The 17,887-nt window shown below is 46.7% G+C and overlaps 1 protein-coding gene across 2 annotated transcripts in view; it reads right to left on the reverse strand.

Moving 5' to 3' along the window:
• Positions 1 to 17,887, reverse strand: part of Gint3 (GDI interacting protein 3) — a 21,593-nt gene continuing 3,706 nt past the window's right edge. For both annotated transcript variants that reach the window (XM_089572339.1, XM_089572340.1), the window contains exons 2-8: positions 14,010 to 14,338; positions 11,083 to 11,179; positions 9,918 to 10,112; positions 7,240 to 7,386; positions 4,664 to 4,911; positions 3,675 to 3,804; positions 1 to 522 (exon numbers count right to left, since the gene is read on the reverse strand). In XM_089572339.1, coding sequence (XP_089428465.1) covers positions 286 to 522; positions 3,675 to 3,804; positions 4,664 to 4,911; positions 7,240 to 7,386; positions 9,918 to 10,112; positions 11,083 to 11,179; positions 14,010 to 14,233 — 1,278 coding nt within the window. In that variant the 5' untranslated portion in view covers positions 14,234 to 14,338 and the 3' untranslated portion in view covers positions 1 to 285. The remainder of the gene's footprint in view (positions 523 to 3,674; positions 3,805 to 4,663; positions 4,912 to 7,239; positions 7,387 to 9,917; positions 10,113 to 11,082; positions 11,180 to 14,009; positions 14,339 to 17,887) is intronic.

A 17,887-nucleotide genomic window follows, 5' to 3' on the forward strand; every position in this document is an offset into this window, starting at 1 on the left:
TCACATTGGAAACCACGCACGCTTTATTCACTTTGCACACTTCATTTTGTTTTCTTCATGCACATTGCGAAACTTCTTTTTCTGCAACAAACGGAAAGCAGAAAAAAAAAATTTCAGAGGATATCTCGTGTCCCCCTCAAAGCATGTGTTAGTAATAAGCCACCGGCGATAACTCCTTTATTTCCTAGCCCCCAATTCATCTTCTATATGCCACAAAATACAATTTTTTTTGTTTCTGTTATGCACACAGTCCCCGTTTGTGGCAATCGACAGTGAGACAGGTGGCTAAACTGGCTGGACCAGCGCCTTCAGCTCGGGCAGGAGATCGGGCGGCTTGGACTGGGCCCAGGATGCGGTCAGGACGGCGGCCGGCACCAGCTTCAGTTCCACCAAGGTGGCCTTGGGGTCGGTCAGGGCGTGGCCGGTGGGCGACGTCAGCGTGCAGTCGCTGCTGGCTTCCTCCATGCTGTCCAGGAGAAACTCCCGCACGGCAGCGAGTGGCTCGTGCACCGAGAACGTGCCCTACAATCCCAACAAAACCCTATTTGAAAAACCATTTAAGCTGGCTTTCTTTCATGTGTTACTGGTCATTGGTCATATGTTTAGGGGAACACACTGCCTTGTGCTGTGTTGTTCTTCCTTCGTCCCGTGTCTAGCGCTGTTTTACTTGCATATGAATCCCCCAAGGTGGAGTAGATTTGTAATAAGGGAGTAATTACTCATTCACATCCACCAGAGCGCAGCCATACGGCTACAACGGTAGGCTATATAGCTTTCTCAGAATCAAATCAAATCAAAATTTCATTCGTCTGTATACGTACACATTCATAAATTCTGATCTGCCTAAGCACATTTTGCTTGTTGGCTGATCAGGCAGCAGGTGGAGAAATACCTCCATGTGCATACATTACTTGTCTAAACACTCATACTAACATAGAAAAAACAAACAAAAAACAAACAAAAAATTTTGAACACAAAATTGCACATACGAAAGAACTCAAGCTATACACAAGGAAATACATTTGCACACCAATTTCTCACTTCAGTGAGAAATTGTTACTTGCAATACATAGATCAGACTTGCTACATTTGTTACTTGCAATACATAGATCATCGGGAATTTCATTAAATAGAGCCGGTACATAATAACTGCGCATCTTTTTACCATAGTTTGTGTAAACCCATGGCTTAAAAAAAACGTTCCGTTTTTTCGTAGGAAACTTCGTAGTTAAGGGGGGACACGGGTCTTTGAGACCAAAAAGTGACCAAAAAAATCGATTTTCAAAAAATGACATTTGTGGAATCTACAGCTATTATTTTCCAACTGTACCAAATCTTTCCTTCAAGAAATCAACATTCTGACCATAATATTAAATTCAGATCATCGTGTGGGCTGAATTTATGCAGCAGAATTTCAATGGCATGAAAATTTTGGACATCTGGCTGTCTTAGTATGTCAATATCTCAACATCTAGGACAGACAGAGATGTCATATTGTTTGCTGAGGGAAGCTGAAGGTACAGTGTGTCCAATAATCAAAGCAGATTTGTTCAATCACACTCCAAAAATTTATAATTTTGCAAAGTTTATTGATGCATTACATTCACATCCTGAACATTAATGTTCCAAGTGCTGTAAAACTACTAATGAGGGTAAAATGGAAAAATGGTTTTGAGTATTGCACTTTTTGCTCACCATACTATGTAGCCATGGATTAAAAATGATTTTTTATTGGGCAGTTTTGTTTGCACAGAGGTATTAATGAATGACTAATTAAAATTAATTATCTTGGGAACCGACTAATTTATGAGAAAGGTAATTTTACTGTTGAAATCAGTATAAAAAACTGAGCAAGATGGTACAGTTTCATTAAAATTGGACTAAAGATAAGGAAAATAGGTCTAAGACCAGTGTCCCCCCTCAAAGAAAAAATTCGTCCTGGTCTGAGGTTCAAACCCGGGACCGCCACTTCATCGGAGCAGTCGCTCTACCAATTGAGCTAACCGGGACAGATAGCATATGGTAAGGCGAGAGTGAATTGAAAATTCAAATTCCCCGAAAGAGCGAATTCCCTTAAACATTTGATCAACACTGTTCCCACTTCGAGTTATTGACCAATTCGCTCTCGCCCTACCATAAGCTTGCCGTCCAGGTTAGCTCAATAGGTAAAGCGACTGCTCCGGTGAAGCAGTGGTACCGGGTTCGAACCTTGGACTAGGATGAATTTTTCTTTAACTACGACGTTTCTGAGAAAGCTGTATAGCTTTCCTTTGTAGCCATATGACTGCGCTCGGGTGGATGTGAATGAGTAATTACTCCCTTGTCAGTGGTCATAACATGAAAGAAACTGCTAACCATACTTGCTAGCATACTTGCTTGCTAGCTAACCATACTTGCTAGCAAGTGATGTCATCAGCGGAAACGTAAATTTCTTCCACAGTCAAACACATCAACAGTGTCTGCGTTTGCTGCACTGAAAATTCGCTCTTCTGCCATTGCTTTGGCCTGTAGCTTAGCCATGAAGCATACTTAAAGGTGCACTGAAGAGGATTCTGAGCTTGTCTTTTTGCCGCGGGAACTCGATCTACATGTTCCTAGCATTCTTAGAAACTGCGACTTATTGCCCTGTGTGGCCGATATCCCCAATTAAATCGAATTAACATCCGGCTCCCGCCTTTATTTTTTGAATTCTCCTCGTACGGTGGGCGGAGTTGACCAACGCGTGAAGTGCCTTTCAGCCAGCTCCGTAGAGGCTTTGCTTTCGTTTTATTTTGTTTTTTAGGTTTCCATGAATAAATAGTTTCATTCGCAGATAATATAGCCGCAAAATAAGCCCGCAGAAATAAAAATACGCGCGGACTATTTGCTACTATGGACTACTACGTATTACGCCGCCAATGGCGGAGCGGCAAGCCCCCACGGGACTGGGTGAAAGGCACTCCACGCGTTGGTCGACTCCGCCCACCGTACGGGGGAGAATTAAAAAAAAAAGGCGGGAGCCGGACGTTAATTCGATTTAATTGGGGAAATCGGACACACAGGGCAATAAATCGAGGTTTCTAAGAAAGCTCGGAACATGTAGATTGAGTTCCCGTGGCAAAAAGACAACTTCAGATTCCTCTTCAGTGCACCTTTAACATATTTCCAAAGGATCCAGTACACCCTATCAAGGATTTTGATGTGCAGCATGTGGTTCTGTCACTGGCCTGGTTTGGTTTGGTTCGGTTTGGTTTATGGGGTTAAAAGTCTGAAAGTGACTCGGGCTATAAGAGACGTCGTAGCATCTTCAGAAATCACCCCACCTTCAGCGTCTTCAGCCAGCTGGAGGGTCGGTTTGGTTTGGTTTATGGGGTTTAACGTCCAAAAGCTACTCAGGCTATGAGGGATGCCGTAGTGGAGGGCTCCGGAAATTTCGACCACCTGCGGGTTCTTTAATGTGCACTGACATCGCACAGTACATGGGCATCTAGAATTTCGCCTCCATAGAGATTCGCCGCCGCGTTCCCTCAGTGGTTACGGCACTCGGCTGCTGACCCAAAAGATGTGGATTCGATCTTGACTGCCGCGGCCGAGATCGAACCCGCATCTTTTGGGTCAGCAGCCTAGTGCCGTAACCACTGAGCAAACGCGGCGGCCCATTCAAAACGGGGACAGGTGAGAAATGTGCAGTATACCTGCAGTAGAAGGCCCGAGGGCAGCCGGATCCGGATGAGTGTGTAGCGGTACATCATCTGCTCCCGCCTCTCGTCACGCTCACGCATGGCCTTGGTGCGCAGCGTCGTCTGCAGGTCCACCTCGCGCCGTCTGCAACAGAACCGGTTGATCACGCTATTAGACTCGTCAGGCAAGATGGTACGAGATTGTAATAATAACGTTTATTTTTCCATCAAAAAGATGGAGGGGGCCGTGGGTAAAAGCTGCAGAACAGCTTGACAAAAGCCCACGGTCTCCTCTACAAGGTGATACAAAGGCACACGTGAAACACACACAATGCACATGTATTGTTTACGGCTGGACAGAACGGTGAAAAAGAAGCTATTTACATTCACGGCAAACAAAGTGCGGCGTAGCTCGCGAACTGTAGTGCAACGTAAATCAAGTCCATTATCATTTAGCTCATTAACGAAAGTAGGCAGGATGTGGGACAGTTTTTCCATGCACGAGGAGTGACCACCTTCCAGTGTTCAGGGTGACGTGTACTATAGGAAGCATTTTTAATCACAGTCTCATCAACGTGAAGGTTTCGCCTGGCCGCTGATACTGCACGGTGCTGGCTGGTGCGTCGGCGACAGCGTACTTGCCAATCAGCACACCGACCACCCAGTCGCCAATGCAGCACATGGTCAACGCTGTGCGTCGCCATTCATTGTACATCACATTACTGTGCTGTGATGTCACTGCAGCTCTACGTCACAAACTATCATGCTAGCAATGGGTCTCGATATGAGAATGAGCATTTAAGGACTGTTTGGAGCTGAATTAACACATATTTGAATCGTTGGTTGCATCGAATACTTGGCCGTGGATGACCTTACATACAGAGGAAGCCCAGGACAGGCTTTTTATAGCATCAAAATTTGCTGTCTCAAGCTCTTGAACTACATTAAAACCCTGCTATTTTTTTCACAGCCATGAGAAAGCTACAGAGAGAGAGTGGCCCCACCTGGCCTCCTGCTCGCGCAGCAGCTCATCGGGGCTGAGGTTGAAAAATGAGTCGGGCAGCACCAGCTGCTGTGCTGCCTCGTGGGGGAGCAGCACGCGCAGGGACCGGTCCAGTACGGGCACCAGGGGCTTAGCGCAGCACAGCGCATCTGCCAGCACGTGCAGCTGCTCGATGTCGCCATCTGGGGGGAACTCGAGCCACTCCTCGGCTGGGCACTCCTCGTCGTGCCGCCGCACAAAGCCGGCCGCCTGCGACGGGGAAACGCGGGCACGACCTTTACCCTCGGCTGGCAGCATCATGGGTAGGTGTTGGCAGTCTTGAAATAACAATAAGCTAGATTTGCACACAAGCTATCACACTTTCCAGAATATAGCACACAGACTATACAAGTCCCTATCCCACTCCTTTTGTTTATGTTTGTAGATAAATGCCCACTTTCATGCAGTCATCCTTTTTGCTTCACGCTGCATGACAATCAATTTAACGTCATGCTTTCTCTCTATCCATATATAAACAACAGGTGTACGCAAACACTCGAAATCGCTAGTAGATTGTGAGTACTATTTGCTATCTGACTTGCACCACACTTATGGTTCGGTTTTATGGGGTTTAATGTCCCAAAGCGACTCAGTCTATGAAGGACGCCATACTGAAGGTCTCCGGAAAGTTCGACCAACTGGTGTTCTTCAACGTGCACTGAGATTGCACAGTACACGGGCCTCTAGAATTTCACCTCCATCAAAATTCAGCCGCCGCGGCCGGAATTGAATCCATGTCTTTTGGGCTAGCAGCTGAGCGCCGTAACCACTGAGCCACCGCAGCGAGATGCAACTTACTTATACTTTTCGATGTATCCGAACTGCCTAAACATTAAGAAACTGACAAAAATCGTGATCATCTGAAGTTGTGGCCAATCATCGCAGCATTTCTGTGCAGCACTCACTAGTCACAGCATCTCGCCACTGTCACGTTAGTCAACTAGTTTTAGAGCGCAGCTCTTGGGCACCCGTTCGTGGATTCCGCGTTGTAGTTGGCATAACACGTCACCTGACAACCGTCGCAGGTAGTAGCAGAGTGAAACGCCACCTGCCAGTGGGTGGTGGCAGGTGTGTGCGAAGAGCTGCACTCAAATCTCATGATACCAAGCATCGTAATCATCTCTCAATGTTTTCTCTAGCGGAATCGACTGCTAGCACGCTGCAAACGCACATGCACTGCAATGCTAGACCTAAGCCTAACAACAGTGCGCTGAATGCCGTCGAGAGTCGCCTCAGCACGGCCGCTGCGAGCTAGTGGATCACAAAACAAAATGCACCAGTACAGTACGCGCTGCGTCATGCCACTACTAACCATGAACATGCTGGTGATGAAAGCAAGTAGGTGCCAGTGCTAATACCATTTCTGATCACTACGACAAGACATGAGGGGCACACAGAGATGAGGCTTTCGGAGGATAGTGGAACGGGAAAAGCTGCGGCACACGTGCATCGTTTCGTGGTGCCCATATTAATCCTGCACAATTTTAGTCCATTAGAACCTGAAAATCGTGTATTTTATGCAACAGGGGAGAAGAAGAAAGGACAACAAGACCAAGAGAGCCTTGGGCTAAGTTACACAACCATGCCTTGGATAGTGTCGTCCGCGTGCCGTCTCTCGTGGCATAGTTTCATTTTCTTGCCTTCAGTTTGCATAAGAATATGGGCTCATTGCAGAGCTTGCAATGCGACAAAACCGATAAGCTAAGCCTAAGCAGGCAATTTCTCATCGAGAATGCTGCGTTTGCTGCGGCGTTCAGAGGCTAGCACTTTCTTTTCAAGTGTTGTGAAGGATCGCAGAACAGGTACTTCCACCCACGTTGTAGCTCCAAGCTACCATTCTTCGCCTGTTTTTTTTTATTGTTTTTTAACGAGCCGCCTTGTTGCACTTTGCCATTTGTGTGCTGAACCGTGTGCCATCAACAGCAACCTCTGATGCCGTTAAGTAAGTAAGGAAATATCTGTCCACCTCATAATGCTTCATGACAGCATTCAGTAAGCTCCTTTGTCTAGTAAGCAATAATTCAAACTGTCATAATATAATTTTTTTCCATTGAACACATTTACGTTATTCAGAGAGTTGCGCCCAAGCTATCAATCGCAAGATAAAGCTCATTACATTTAGAACTACTTTATGCCCGTACTCCTTTATTTATGTCCTATAGGCCTTGTCTTACAGGTATAATAAATGTCTGTAAATAGTAAAGTTTGATGACTAGGCCAAAGCGTAGGCCAAAGAGCACCGTGGTACAAGGTGGGGCCATAGACTCCTTTCCTCGAGCATTTCACCCCAGAGAAGCTGAGCACCAGGCCAGGGTACCAAGCTTGTACCCACTGGAGACTGGTGGGCACCCGGCAACACTGCTGCCCTTATTTACTGCCCTTAATTACGTACCCACCCTTATTATGTACCAACTACCCCTATTTACGTTCCTGCGTCACAACCAGACATTTCATATTCGCACACCCCTTACCATAAGATCCTCTCCCTGCCTCGCCCCAGCCTGATACAGTCCATGACAAAGGAAGAAACAAACCAACCTGGAGGAATTCTAGAGCGCCCTCGAGTGGGAGTACCCGCTCCTGGAAGATCCGGTTGTTGAGGCGGATGCGGCGGTACTTCTCCTCTGACGGGTGATCCGCGATGTTGTTGACGTACTTGCATAGCGTCTCCACGCCAGCATCAACCTGTCGCAACAGCACCACACCTTTTTTAAAAAGACTTGTTGATGGCTTTGACCCGCCTGTGCACACAAGCGGTGCTTTAACAATTATGATGCAAGAGAGAAGTACTAAAGTGAACGGGTGAGTGTCCCCCACTCACTCACTGAAGACTTTAACGACGGTCAACTCGAGACCCTAGAGATGGCCAAAGCTTAGGACAAGCCTTGTGTGCAAAGGCATACTGACAAAGACTGACATTAACGCAAGAAAATCTAAATGATCAAAAATCGAAAACAGTTTCATTGATGATAAAAAACTGAGAAAACATGCAGGTGGAGTAGAACAAAATGTACGTAAATGGTACAAAAAAAATGCGAATTTGTAGTGTCCATTCCCTTGTAAACTGGTGCATCAAAATGGGAACTTGCAGCAGGCAACTTAGTGCTACCTAGCCCAACACTCTGGAGGTGTCTCTTCGGCCTGTGCTGATTTGCTGGAGACTTGACTTAAATGAGGCTGAAACACCTTAAAATAGGAGGCGACCTCCTATTCTCTCTATCAGAGCAAAAACTCGCTGTTACGTTTTGCACAAGATCGCGGAAGACTGACGTACCAGTCGGGAAACATAGCAGCCATATACAGCGCGCAAAAAAAAGTTGCGCATCACTGCCTGCTGCTTAGTCTATTTGTGTATGGAAAGTGCAACGTGCTTTTCTGAAATTTGCAAGTCTTTGTGGCTCTTGCAACCATTCTGCTTGCGCAGAATGCCTGAAACACCCTTCCCATCTGATAGGGCAGCTCTCAGTGGAATCGAAGCAGCAACAAGGTTGGAGAACGCGCACAGTGGGCAATGTTGCAGCGCTCCACAAAAACAGTGTTTGTGCGCTGTTTTTGTGGAGGCTGTTTTAATCCTATGCAATCCTCATCCACTGGAATTTAAAAATTGCATCTTTTAAGCCGCAGATGACGAGAAAAAAGCAGACTCGTTTCGGAGCTAACCCACGCAACCGCATCTTGCGGAACGCAGCCCACGCACTGCCTATTGTGGCGGAGTTTCGCTTCATGTGATGGCACAAGGTGCTCATCGGCTCTTTTGGCAGCGTCTGCCATCACACTTGGTCGGGGCGTGAAATAAAGGAAAAACAGAATTGGGCACGAGCAGGATTTGAACCCGCTGTGGCGCAAACGGATTAGTTTCGCTGACCGCTGCATTAGACCACTTTGCCATCACCACAGTATAGAATCGTGCGTGTTAAACTGCCAGTCTCTTGCGTTCTACTCTGGATGTTGTCGTCTTCATCACCTTCCGTCTGTGCACAAGTTAGTCCAACAAGAGAAATCTGAAAACCCAAAAGCTGAAATTTTAACGCGTGCTGCTTTACTGAAAACACTAATAAATAAGAAAAAAGGTGCTTGGAAGCACAACCTTGCAAGCATGCAGTAAATTGCATTAAATAGAGGGAGATTTGAAGCAACAAATTAGATTATCATTGGTGTGCATTCCATGCTATACCACATCTGGTGGGCTGGACGCTCAGCACCTCCCAAATTTATTTCTGCCTTGGGTTGTTAGCGATCGCATCGCAGCGGCGACTGAAATGTATCAACAGCCGCAACTAAATCCAAGTCACTCGTAAGCGTGTGTGGCGTCAAGGTGTACACAATGCATTGGAAGCCGATGAATGTGGGGGTGGTCAAGCACCGATGGAGTGTGAAGAGTTACACTTTGGCTGGCGTGACATCGCTGTTCCACGTGCGCTAAATGTGGGCCGTCAAAATGCCAGCACAAGATAAAATCACGAAGCGACTTTTGTGACACCCAATGCAGCAGGCACACTGCCATAACTGTGATATGTAAAAGCAGATTTTTAGATTTCATGCATTTCTATGTGCGCTAGACCACTGCTCCTGCTGCTGTGACCTCGAAGAGACAGATCCTTTGGTATTCACACGAGTTTCCCTCCAATACCACTTGATCCTTTTCTCAAAACCTAAAAAAATTTGCATTCTTTAAGTGCGGATCGATTAGGGGCACAGGAAATCATGATGTGATGCGACAAATCTGCATTAGTAGCATTGGTTGTAAGTTTTGCTTTCACGCTGATTGCCTTCTCAATGTGTATTTGAATTTGATTTCGCTGTAGACTTGTGGAGGGCAGAGGCTCTTAGACGGGAGGCATACTTTTACCAGAGGGTGCCCCACCCTCCAGGCCTATGGAAGATGCCTCAATCCACTCCGATCTGCCAGTGGCGCTGGGTGCTGAAGACTTTGCGCACGTTCTAGCCCACGGCTTTTTCATCAATAGAGGACTATACTGCAGTCAGTATTTTGTATTTGTCAGTAAAAACTGACCAAAGCTTAAGCTATGCTGTGTAATACAAGAACCCAGCTGTTGCGCTGTGCTAAGTGTGCAATGTTACTCCCTTTTCATGGCTTTGTTTTCATCACATATCCTACTGCCGCGCCTCATCGCCTTTGCGGGGCGGACGTCTACGCCAACACTGTGGATCCAGGGATTGCTGGTAGTAACAGCTCTCGCTGTCACATCACCCACCTTGGACTGTGGGGAATTGCAGGTGTGGATGAGTAGGCAGGAGGTGAGGCCGGGCTCCTCGGCCATCTGCTCGTACAGGAACTGCCGGATGCGGGCTCGCAGCTCCTCGTACGGGAGCCGCAGCTCGGGGCTCAGCAGCGGGTGGCCAAACACCACGGCATTGTCTCCAGCCTGTGGCCCAGACTCCAGCACCACCTGGGTGCATGCACACAGAATGTCGCCATACTTGGAAGAAGCAGAGGGTTTGAGCGTGCCTGCTCTGTTTTGATGTTCGCTGCTCACTGATGGTTGTCAAGAGGCCAGTGTGCCCCACGACAGGTCAAAGTGCAAAAATTGAAGAGCTTCGTTTTGTTAAAATACCAAAAAACTCATGCTCAGTGCAACAACCCTGCACCAGCTTTATTTATATATGTGGTGTATATGATCACTGGCAAGAAAATAAACACATATTGCACTGTTTGAATTCTACGTCCATTCTTTACTGATATTTTATGTAATTTGAGACACATTGCAGAATCTTGACAAAGAAAAATTGTGTGAAAATGTGCTGCTTCTTGTTCATTTCTGTTTGTTTAAGATGTTTACTGTTCATTTACTGCTTTTTCCATTTCTTTTTTTGCTTCTTCACAATAGCTCGAAATTTGAGTATGTATAAAAACATACGGTTAAATGAATTTCGAAATGAAACAAGGCTGTGCAACTACATTAAAACCTGTAGCAGACTGCTGCATACCATGACTACCAGAGTGTTATTAAAAATAGTGTAACAGCAAAGCTTAGCCATGAGTGAGAAATATCTTCTGGCAGATGCACAAAAAAAAAAAAAGAACACCAAACTAAGCGAAACAGTTAACCGCAATATTCGTGGAACGCTCGCAGATACGTCAGCCTACCTCTCTGCAGCTTTGCATTGCTGGATGAGCAATAAAAACAAAAAATTGAAGCGGTGTCACCACAGCAGCTAAGCACTTCAGAGTCACACGCTCAAATCAGTACATGCTAGAATGCGCTTTTCATGCCAGCTTCGTCTTTGCTAATTGCTACGTATCAATGGACGGTTGCAGCTTACATGTCCACAAAACCCCTTAACTTGATAAACCTGGACAATCAAAATGGTGCCAATCAACGCTGCACGTGCCTGGCAGCAGAACAAAAAAAAGCTCACTGGTGTTGGCTTCCGTCTGTTCGCTGCCTCCGACTCTTCCGCGGCAAACTGCTCTTCGAGTTCCTTCTTGGCCTGCGATTTGATAGCAGCCACCGACCTGCAAGCAAGGTGTAAACACACTGAAATCTAATGCCAAACCACAGCAGTACTCTCAAACTTCAGGGGCCGATGCAAATAAGCAAGCAGCACAATGCAAGAGCACGAGCAACACACAAAACAAAGCTACAGGTGCATTTTACGTTGTTGATGCTGATGGATTTTTATACCCCAAAGCCAGCAGTGACCAAAGAGTGCCAAGCATGAGGCTATAGGTCAACACGGTCTCTCTCAGGTGTGTTGAAAGGGTGAACTCGTCTAAAACCTGCAATAAAATCGGGTGAAGTATATGGCATCTACTGAAAACTTTAGTAGTATGTTCTAATCAATGATTCGGGAACGTGAGTAGTGCACCAACCCTAAAAACTATGAAAGGTAAATAACTGCGCTGCTTCTTTTTTCTGTGCTGTTTAAATCTTATGTCAACCCATTCTTGTAATGGCCTCAAAGAGACGCCAACATTATGTACTAAATAAATAAATAAATTGCTAATAACCAATAAAAACCGATTACGAGCCATGTTGTTTGCACAGAGGCCTCAGTACACACCCTTTACATTGGCTGGTAACTAGGTTACGCCTCTGGGCATATGTCACAGCCCAGTCGTGTGTCATTTTATGTTATTCATGGTGCCTAGAGTGGCCTCACTGACTGAGGCACAGATGATCTGGACACTGTCTTTTGCCTCGTCTGTTCTTGCGGAATGATGCTTTTTTCGCACTGATTTGGCAAGTGGCTGGTTTATTGGCTTATTGGGGTTTAACGTCCCGAAACAACTCAGGCTATGAGGGACGCCGCAGTGAAGGGCTTCGAAAATTTCGACCACCTGGGGTTCTTTAACGTGCACTGACATCGCACAGCACACGGGCCTCAGAATTTCGCCTTCATTGAAATTCGGCCGCCGTGGCCGGGATCGAACCCGCGTCTTTTGGGTCAGCAGCCGAGCGCCGTAACCACTGAGCCACCGCAGCAGGGTGATTTGGCAAATGACAACTGCTCCCCTCCCACAACCTACCAGAGCACCCACTACCCCTGGACCAACTGGATAACATTCTCATTGTCTTTGTGGTAAATGCAGGAATTTTCCCGGTAATGACACATGATGGAACTGCGCTGAAGAGTGCGCTGAAATACATTTAGTAAATGGTTTCAGGATGCTGCCATGGTTCCTAACTAACTGTTTACCATACCAGGTTATATTACTACTGCGCATGGAAGCGCTCACCAATTTGTGTGCCAAGGGCCAACACAATACATTTACCAGGTCGTTACTATCAAAAGCCTGAGCGGTAACAGAAATTGAAATATGATTTGCAAGCCAACTGGGTGACGTTGCCTCCATACATAACAAACGCAAGACTGCACTGTTGCCAGCATTATGACAATGTCATCACCACAGCTAGCTACATCCACTGCAAGACAAATGCCTCTCTCATTGACCTCCAAGTCTCCTGCATCAGCTGCAGCCACCCTATCTCCATCACCATCATCAGCCTGACTACACCCACTGCAGGGCAAAGGCTTCTCCCATGTCTCTCCAATAACCCTGTCCTTTGCTAGTTGCAGCCACCGTATCCCCACAAATTTCTCCTCCGCCCACCTAACTTTCTGCCGCCCCATGCTACGCTTGCCTTCTCTTGGAATCCACTCCGGCACCCTTAAGGACCAGCGGTTATCTTGCCTTCGCATTAAGTGCCCTGTCCAAGCCCATTTCTTCCGCTTGATTTCAACTGGCTTCCTAATTTCACGTGCCCACCTGACTGCCATGGGGCTATAGAAAAGGGCCGAGATCAAATGGACGACAGCACAGCGAGCTATCGAAAGGAAAATGATAGGTGTAACGTTAAGCGATAGGAAGAGTGGGTCAGAGTACCAACACGAGTTACTGACATCCTAGTCGAAATCAAGCGGGAGAAATGGGCACGGGCAGGGCATGTAGTGGTAAGGCAGTTATATAACCGCTGGTCCTTAAGGGTAACAGAGTGCATTCCAAGAGAAGGCAAGCCTAGCAGGGGGGCAGAGGTGGCATAGAGGTGAGGATAGAGTGGTTACAACTGGCATAGGATAGGGTTAAAGGGAAGCCACTGCGAGAGACTTTCGCCCTGCTGTGGACATATTCAGGATGATGATTATGATCATGCTGAACACACTGCTGCCCCGGTACAACTTCTTAAAAAGTTTCTTAAAAAGAAGCTGCATTGGTTTTTTTAAAATAAGCATTTGAAAGGCAAGATAACTGCCAATTAAAGCCGCGAGAATAATTAGGCTTTTACTCGCAGCTATGAAGCAAAGCAGTGAAACTTATGACATCACAGACAGCAAAATTCCAGATAACCACTGTCTTCACCCAGGCGCTGTCGTGCATCATCTGATGCCCCCAAGCAACCCTCCGCACGGTTGACCGTCGGTGGCGCTGGTCTTCTTCATTCCAAGAGGCATTTCCGCATTAGAAATGTGCCTCCGCCGTAGATGGTGTCATCATGCGGCGTTCACCCGGCGCCCTGTGCTGCGGAGATGCCTGAACGACATCCCGACTTTACGAAACGATTACTATGTCTCCAACACAAACGCCAGCACAAAAGGACTTTGCACACTTTACCTGCAAGTTTTGCACATTCGATCTTGTTATGCTCACTGCATTCTAAAACCCCTTCAGTTGCCCCTGGACTTCTATCTGTTATTCTGCCTTGTCACTGCATGCCCTGCTTCTGTCAATTTTCTCTTCTTCATTTCAACTAGGATGTTATGAAAGTGTGCATTGCTGAAGTGTCCTCAAATACACCCAAGAGTCACGTGTTAAATCCAGCTCCGGCGTAAAGAAAGGGACTGACCAGTTGGGATGTGCCTTGGCCTGCTGGTGCTCGAGGCGCGCCAACGCGGCCGCAGCTGCACGCTGTGCGCCTTCCGACGGAGCTCCGCGCTGCGGCTGTGGACGCTGGGGAGGGGCTCGCGCACACGGTGCGTCGTCCTCCGCATTGAGCCGCCTGCCAGGTCCCGCCTGCTTGAACTTGACCTCAGCCTTGCGCTTCTTGAAGAAGTCCCGGATGGCTGCCATCTAGTGCCGCCACTGATGCCGCCGCTCAGATCCGCGGCGAGTGCTCCTCGGGGAGTTCCAGCAAGCTCGCCTCCTTCTGGAACTCCTCGATCTCGGCGCTGGACGCTGTTCGTGGTCGAAAAAAAAAACTTTTAACGTAACAGCGTAGGGGTGATTATTGGTCAAATGTTTAGGGGAATCCCCCAAAATGGAGCAGATTCGTAATAAGGGAGTAATTACTATTGATAGAGCGACTGCTCCGGAGAAGCGGTGGTCCCGGGTTCGAACCCCGGACCAGGGGACGAATTTTTCTTTAACTACGAAGTTCCTTTAAAGCCGTATGGCTGCGCTTGGGTGGATGTCAATGAGTAATAGTCCTGGGTTCGAACCCCGGGCCAGGAAGAATTTTCTTTAACTACGAAGTTTCTTTATAGCCGTATGGCTGCGCTTGGGTGAATGTCAATGATTGGTTGTTTTTTTTTATGGGGTTTAACGTCCCAAAGCGACTAAGGCTATGAGACGCCGTAGTGGAGGACTCCGGTAATTTTGACCACCTGGGGTTCTTTAACGTGCACTGACATCGCACAGTACACGGGCCTCTAAATTTCTCCTCCAAAGAAATTCAACCGCTGCGGCCGGGAATGTCAATGAGTATTTACTCCTTTATTACAGCGTAGGGGTGAATGTTCAAAGGAAAAGCCGCAAATGTTGTCACACTAATTCAGGATTGGCTGAGAAGGTTGTGACATCACACGTTCAAATGTGGAATGACAAGGATTGAAACTTAAGTTGTGACTATGAGGTCATAGCATGACTAAAATGTCATTATGGCATGTAAGGATGTAAAGTAATTTCACTGAAAAGAAAACTGCGGTAATTAGTTGGGAATCAATCCCATGACCCTTGGGTTGCCAGTCAGACATGCAAACCCTAGGCACACTGAGGCACATTCGTTTGACTTGAGTAAAGGTGGACCTTGCGTGTTTTGTGGTGTATCACCTGGTCTAGTATGCCTCCTGATGTGTCTAATGAGTGTGTGTGATTAGAAAGAGGTATTAAGAAAATACCAAATAAATATCAACACTGCCTCATCATACTCTTAAGGCAAGGCTTAAGTGTCCCTCTAATTTTTCTCAGACTTTGCAGCATCACACGCATTGGAACAAAAAGAGAGCTACTGAGGGCAGCAGCGGCTGCTTGTTCTTTCCATTGGTAAGAAGCTGTACAAAGCCCTAAGTGGATCATCCAGGTCCTCTTCACAGCCACTGCCTGCACCAAAACAATGTCACAGAGCAAAAAGGAGCCGAAAATCATTTCTGAACAAAGCCAGGCAAAGGAAACCTGCAAAACAACCACTCAACAAAGGGTCACTGTCAAGCTATCACCTGCCCACACCATGGGTCACCTATTCAACTAAGAATCTAGAAGCATTTTAGTTAACAACAAACAGGTGGTGTTGGCACGTGGTACAGTGGTTGACACACTGTCAACAGCCAGCAAAACAATTCCATACAGTGCCACGTTTCCGTACGAGGTACGAGCATTTCTGGTCTGTGGGGATTTAACGTCCCAAAATGACTGGCTATGAGGGACGCCCTAGTGAAGGGCTCCGGAAATTTCAACTGCCTGGGGTTGCATGAGCATGTTTAACTGATGCAGCCATATGCTAAGGTGCATGTTGTTGCTTCCCCAAGCAGAGGTTACCCATGTCTGATACAAGTAAAGACTCAAAGCTGTGCTACTACTGAGCACGAAAACCCTGCCACCACATTGGGAAAAGGTAGCTTGTGAATATCGAAGTACTATTATTGTATAGCTTGCCTGCAGGATGCTCCAAGTCTGAATATGTGCGGCAAGTCTCTGACTGAAAACTAAATGAAGGAAAAGGACATAGACTAAGAGAAAAAAAAAAGTAAAACATTTAACATTTTTCCTGAATTTCTCAAGAGGAAATAAAGAGAATAAATCGCTTTCCTGAAATTACTTCTTCACAGTGGTCCACACCAGCACATTTACAAATATATACTTCTTGAGTAGTGCAATGAAATAGATTAAGAAACCATGTTCATGGGTGTAGTACCAGGGGCAGGAAACTTCCTGTATCTACCATGGTCCGGCCAATCAAGATGCCAGCACCAATTCCTCCCACAGCGGCCGGAAGAAGGCCAACTATACCATCCTATTGTTGTCATGGCAACAATATGCAAAAGAAAAAAAACTGCCTCACTGTGCAAAATTCAAACCACCATGGCTAAAACTGAACAAATACGTTTCCCGGTGCCTCGGACAATTCGGCCACTGCAGCTGTCTCTCGCACTGCATGCATGTGCACAAATGATTCATGTTCAAACATCATTCCTCCTCCAGCCACCAGGGGCACTCAAGTAGTCGGAACTGGAACTAACTGGACTTTTCTACTCCTGAGTATACCTCTCAGCTGGTTACAGCATGTATTTTGCCAATACAGAGTTCGATTGAACTGTACAGCATGCAAGACTTCACATGGCCAATGCACTTTGTTGCGCCTTTTCCAATGATGCCCCCGCCTCCTTTAGAGATGCAACATGATAAAAGCCTGGAAAGCAACATGATAAAATGTCTTGGAACTGATACCTTTTCTGCCAAGCATTACAGAGGTGAGCAGTGACTGTTCACAGCATGCAAGCAGCAACACAATCCGGGGCTCATCCCGTGCCATTATACACCTCTGTGCATGCGTGCAGTATTTTGCACATTACCACGCAGTATACGGGCATAACTTAAACGGGCAAACAAATGTGCCAGAAATACATCTCAAGTGAGAGCATCAGGTTAACTTCGACACCCAGATAATCCATTCCAGATGCCTACAAGATCTCAATGCAAAAGCATCCAATAGATGACTTTCTGCCCTCAAGAACAGCTGTATGGTTGGCAAAGATGCTTATCTCATTATATTTGATTTTGAGCAACTCTCTCCACTGCTCTTTTACTTTTGCACATTTAGATTACCAGTGCTTTCAGCAGACATGAACAATGAATGCAGCATTCGTAGCCTCATGCAAGACCCTATCCACCCTCAGCTTGGAATGGTTGAAGTGGCAACTTCAAGGTAACATTTTTAACACTGTCTTTCTAACTTAGCAAGGATATCACTCTCACTCCTACTGGATTGGTTTGGCTTATGGGATTTAACGTCCCAAAGTGACTCAGGCTATGAGAGATGCCGTAGTACAGGGCTCCGGAAATTTCGACCACCTGGGGTTCTTTAACGTGCACTGACATCGCACAGTACACGGGCCTCTAGAATTTCGCCTCCATAGAAATTCAGGCCCCGCAACCAAGATCGAACCCGTGTCTTTCGGGTCAGCAGCCAAGCACCATAACCACTGAGCCACCGAGGCGGCCCACTCCTACTGGAGTTATCACTAATATCATCACATGTCAACTCATTCACAAAAGTAACACACTGATGTTTAATTTCATTCCAGATGGGCCCCCGCCGTGGGGCCCTTCATTATAGACACGTGCGAGTGAGTGTGCTCGGCAGGATTCTGCTAGAGCTCATATGTTTTTAAAAACTGCTAATCTTCGCTTCTTTGTTTCGCATGCAACCGCAGCAGCTGCACTCGTTAACAAAAGCTGCAGCTGCTCCTCTGTAGTAGCCTATGTCAGCTGTGGCTCTGTACAGGGCCA

Source organism: Amblyomma mixtum, chromosome 2, assembly GCF_055824585.1.
Source record: "Amblyomma mixtum isolate Tamu chromosome 2, ASM5582458v1, whole genome shotgun sequence".
Lineage (NCBI taxonomy): Eukaryota > Metazoa > Arthropoda > Arachnida > Ixodida > Ixodidae > Amblyomma > Amblyomma mixtum.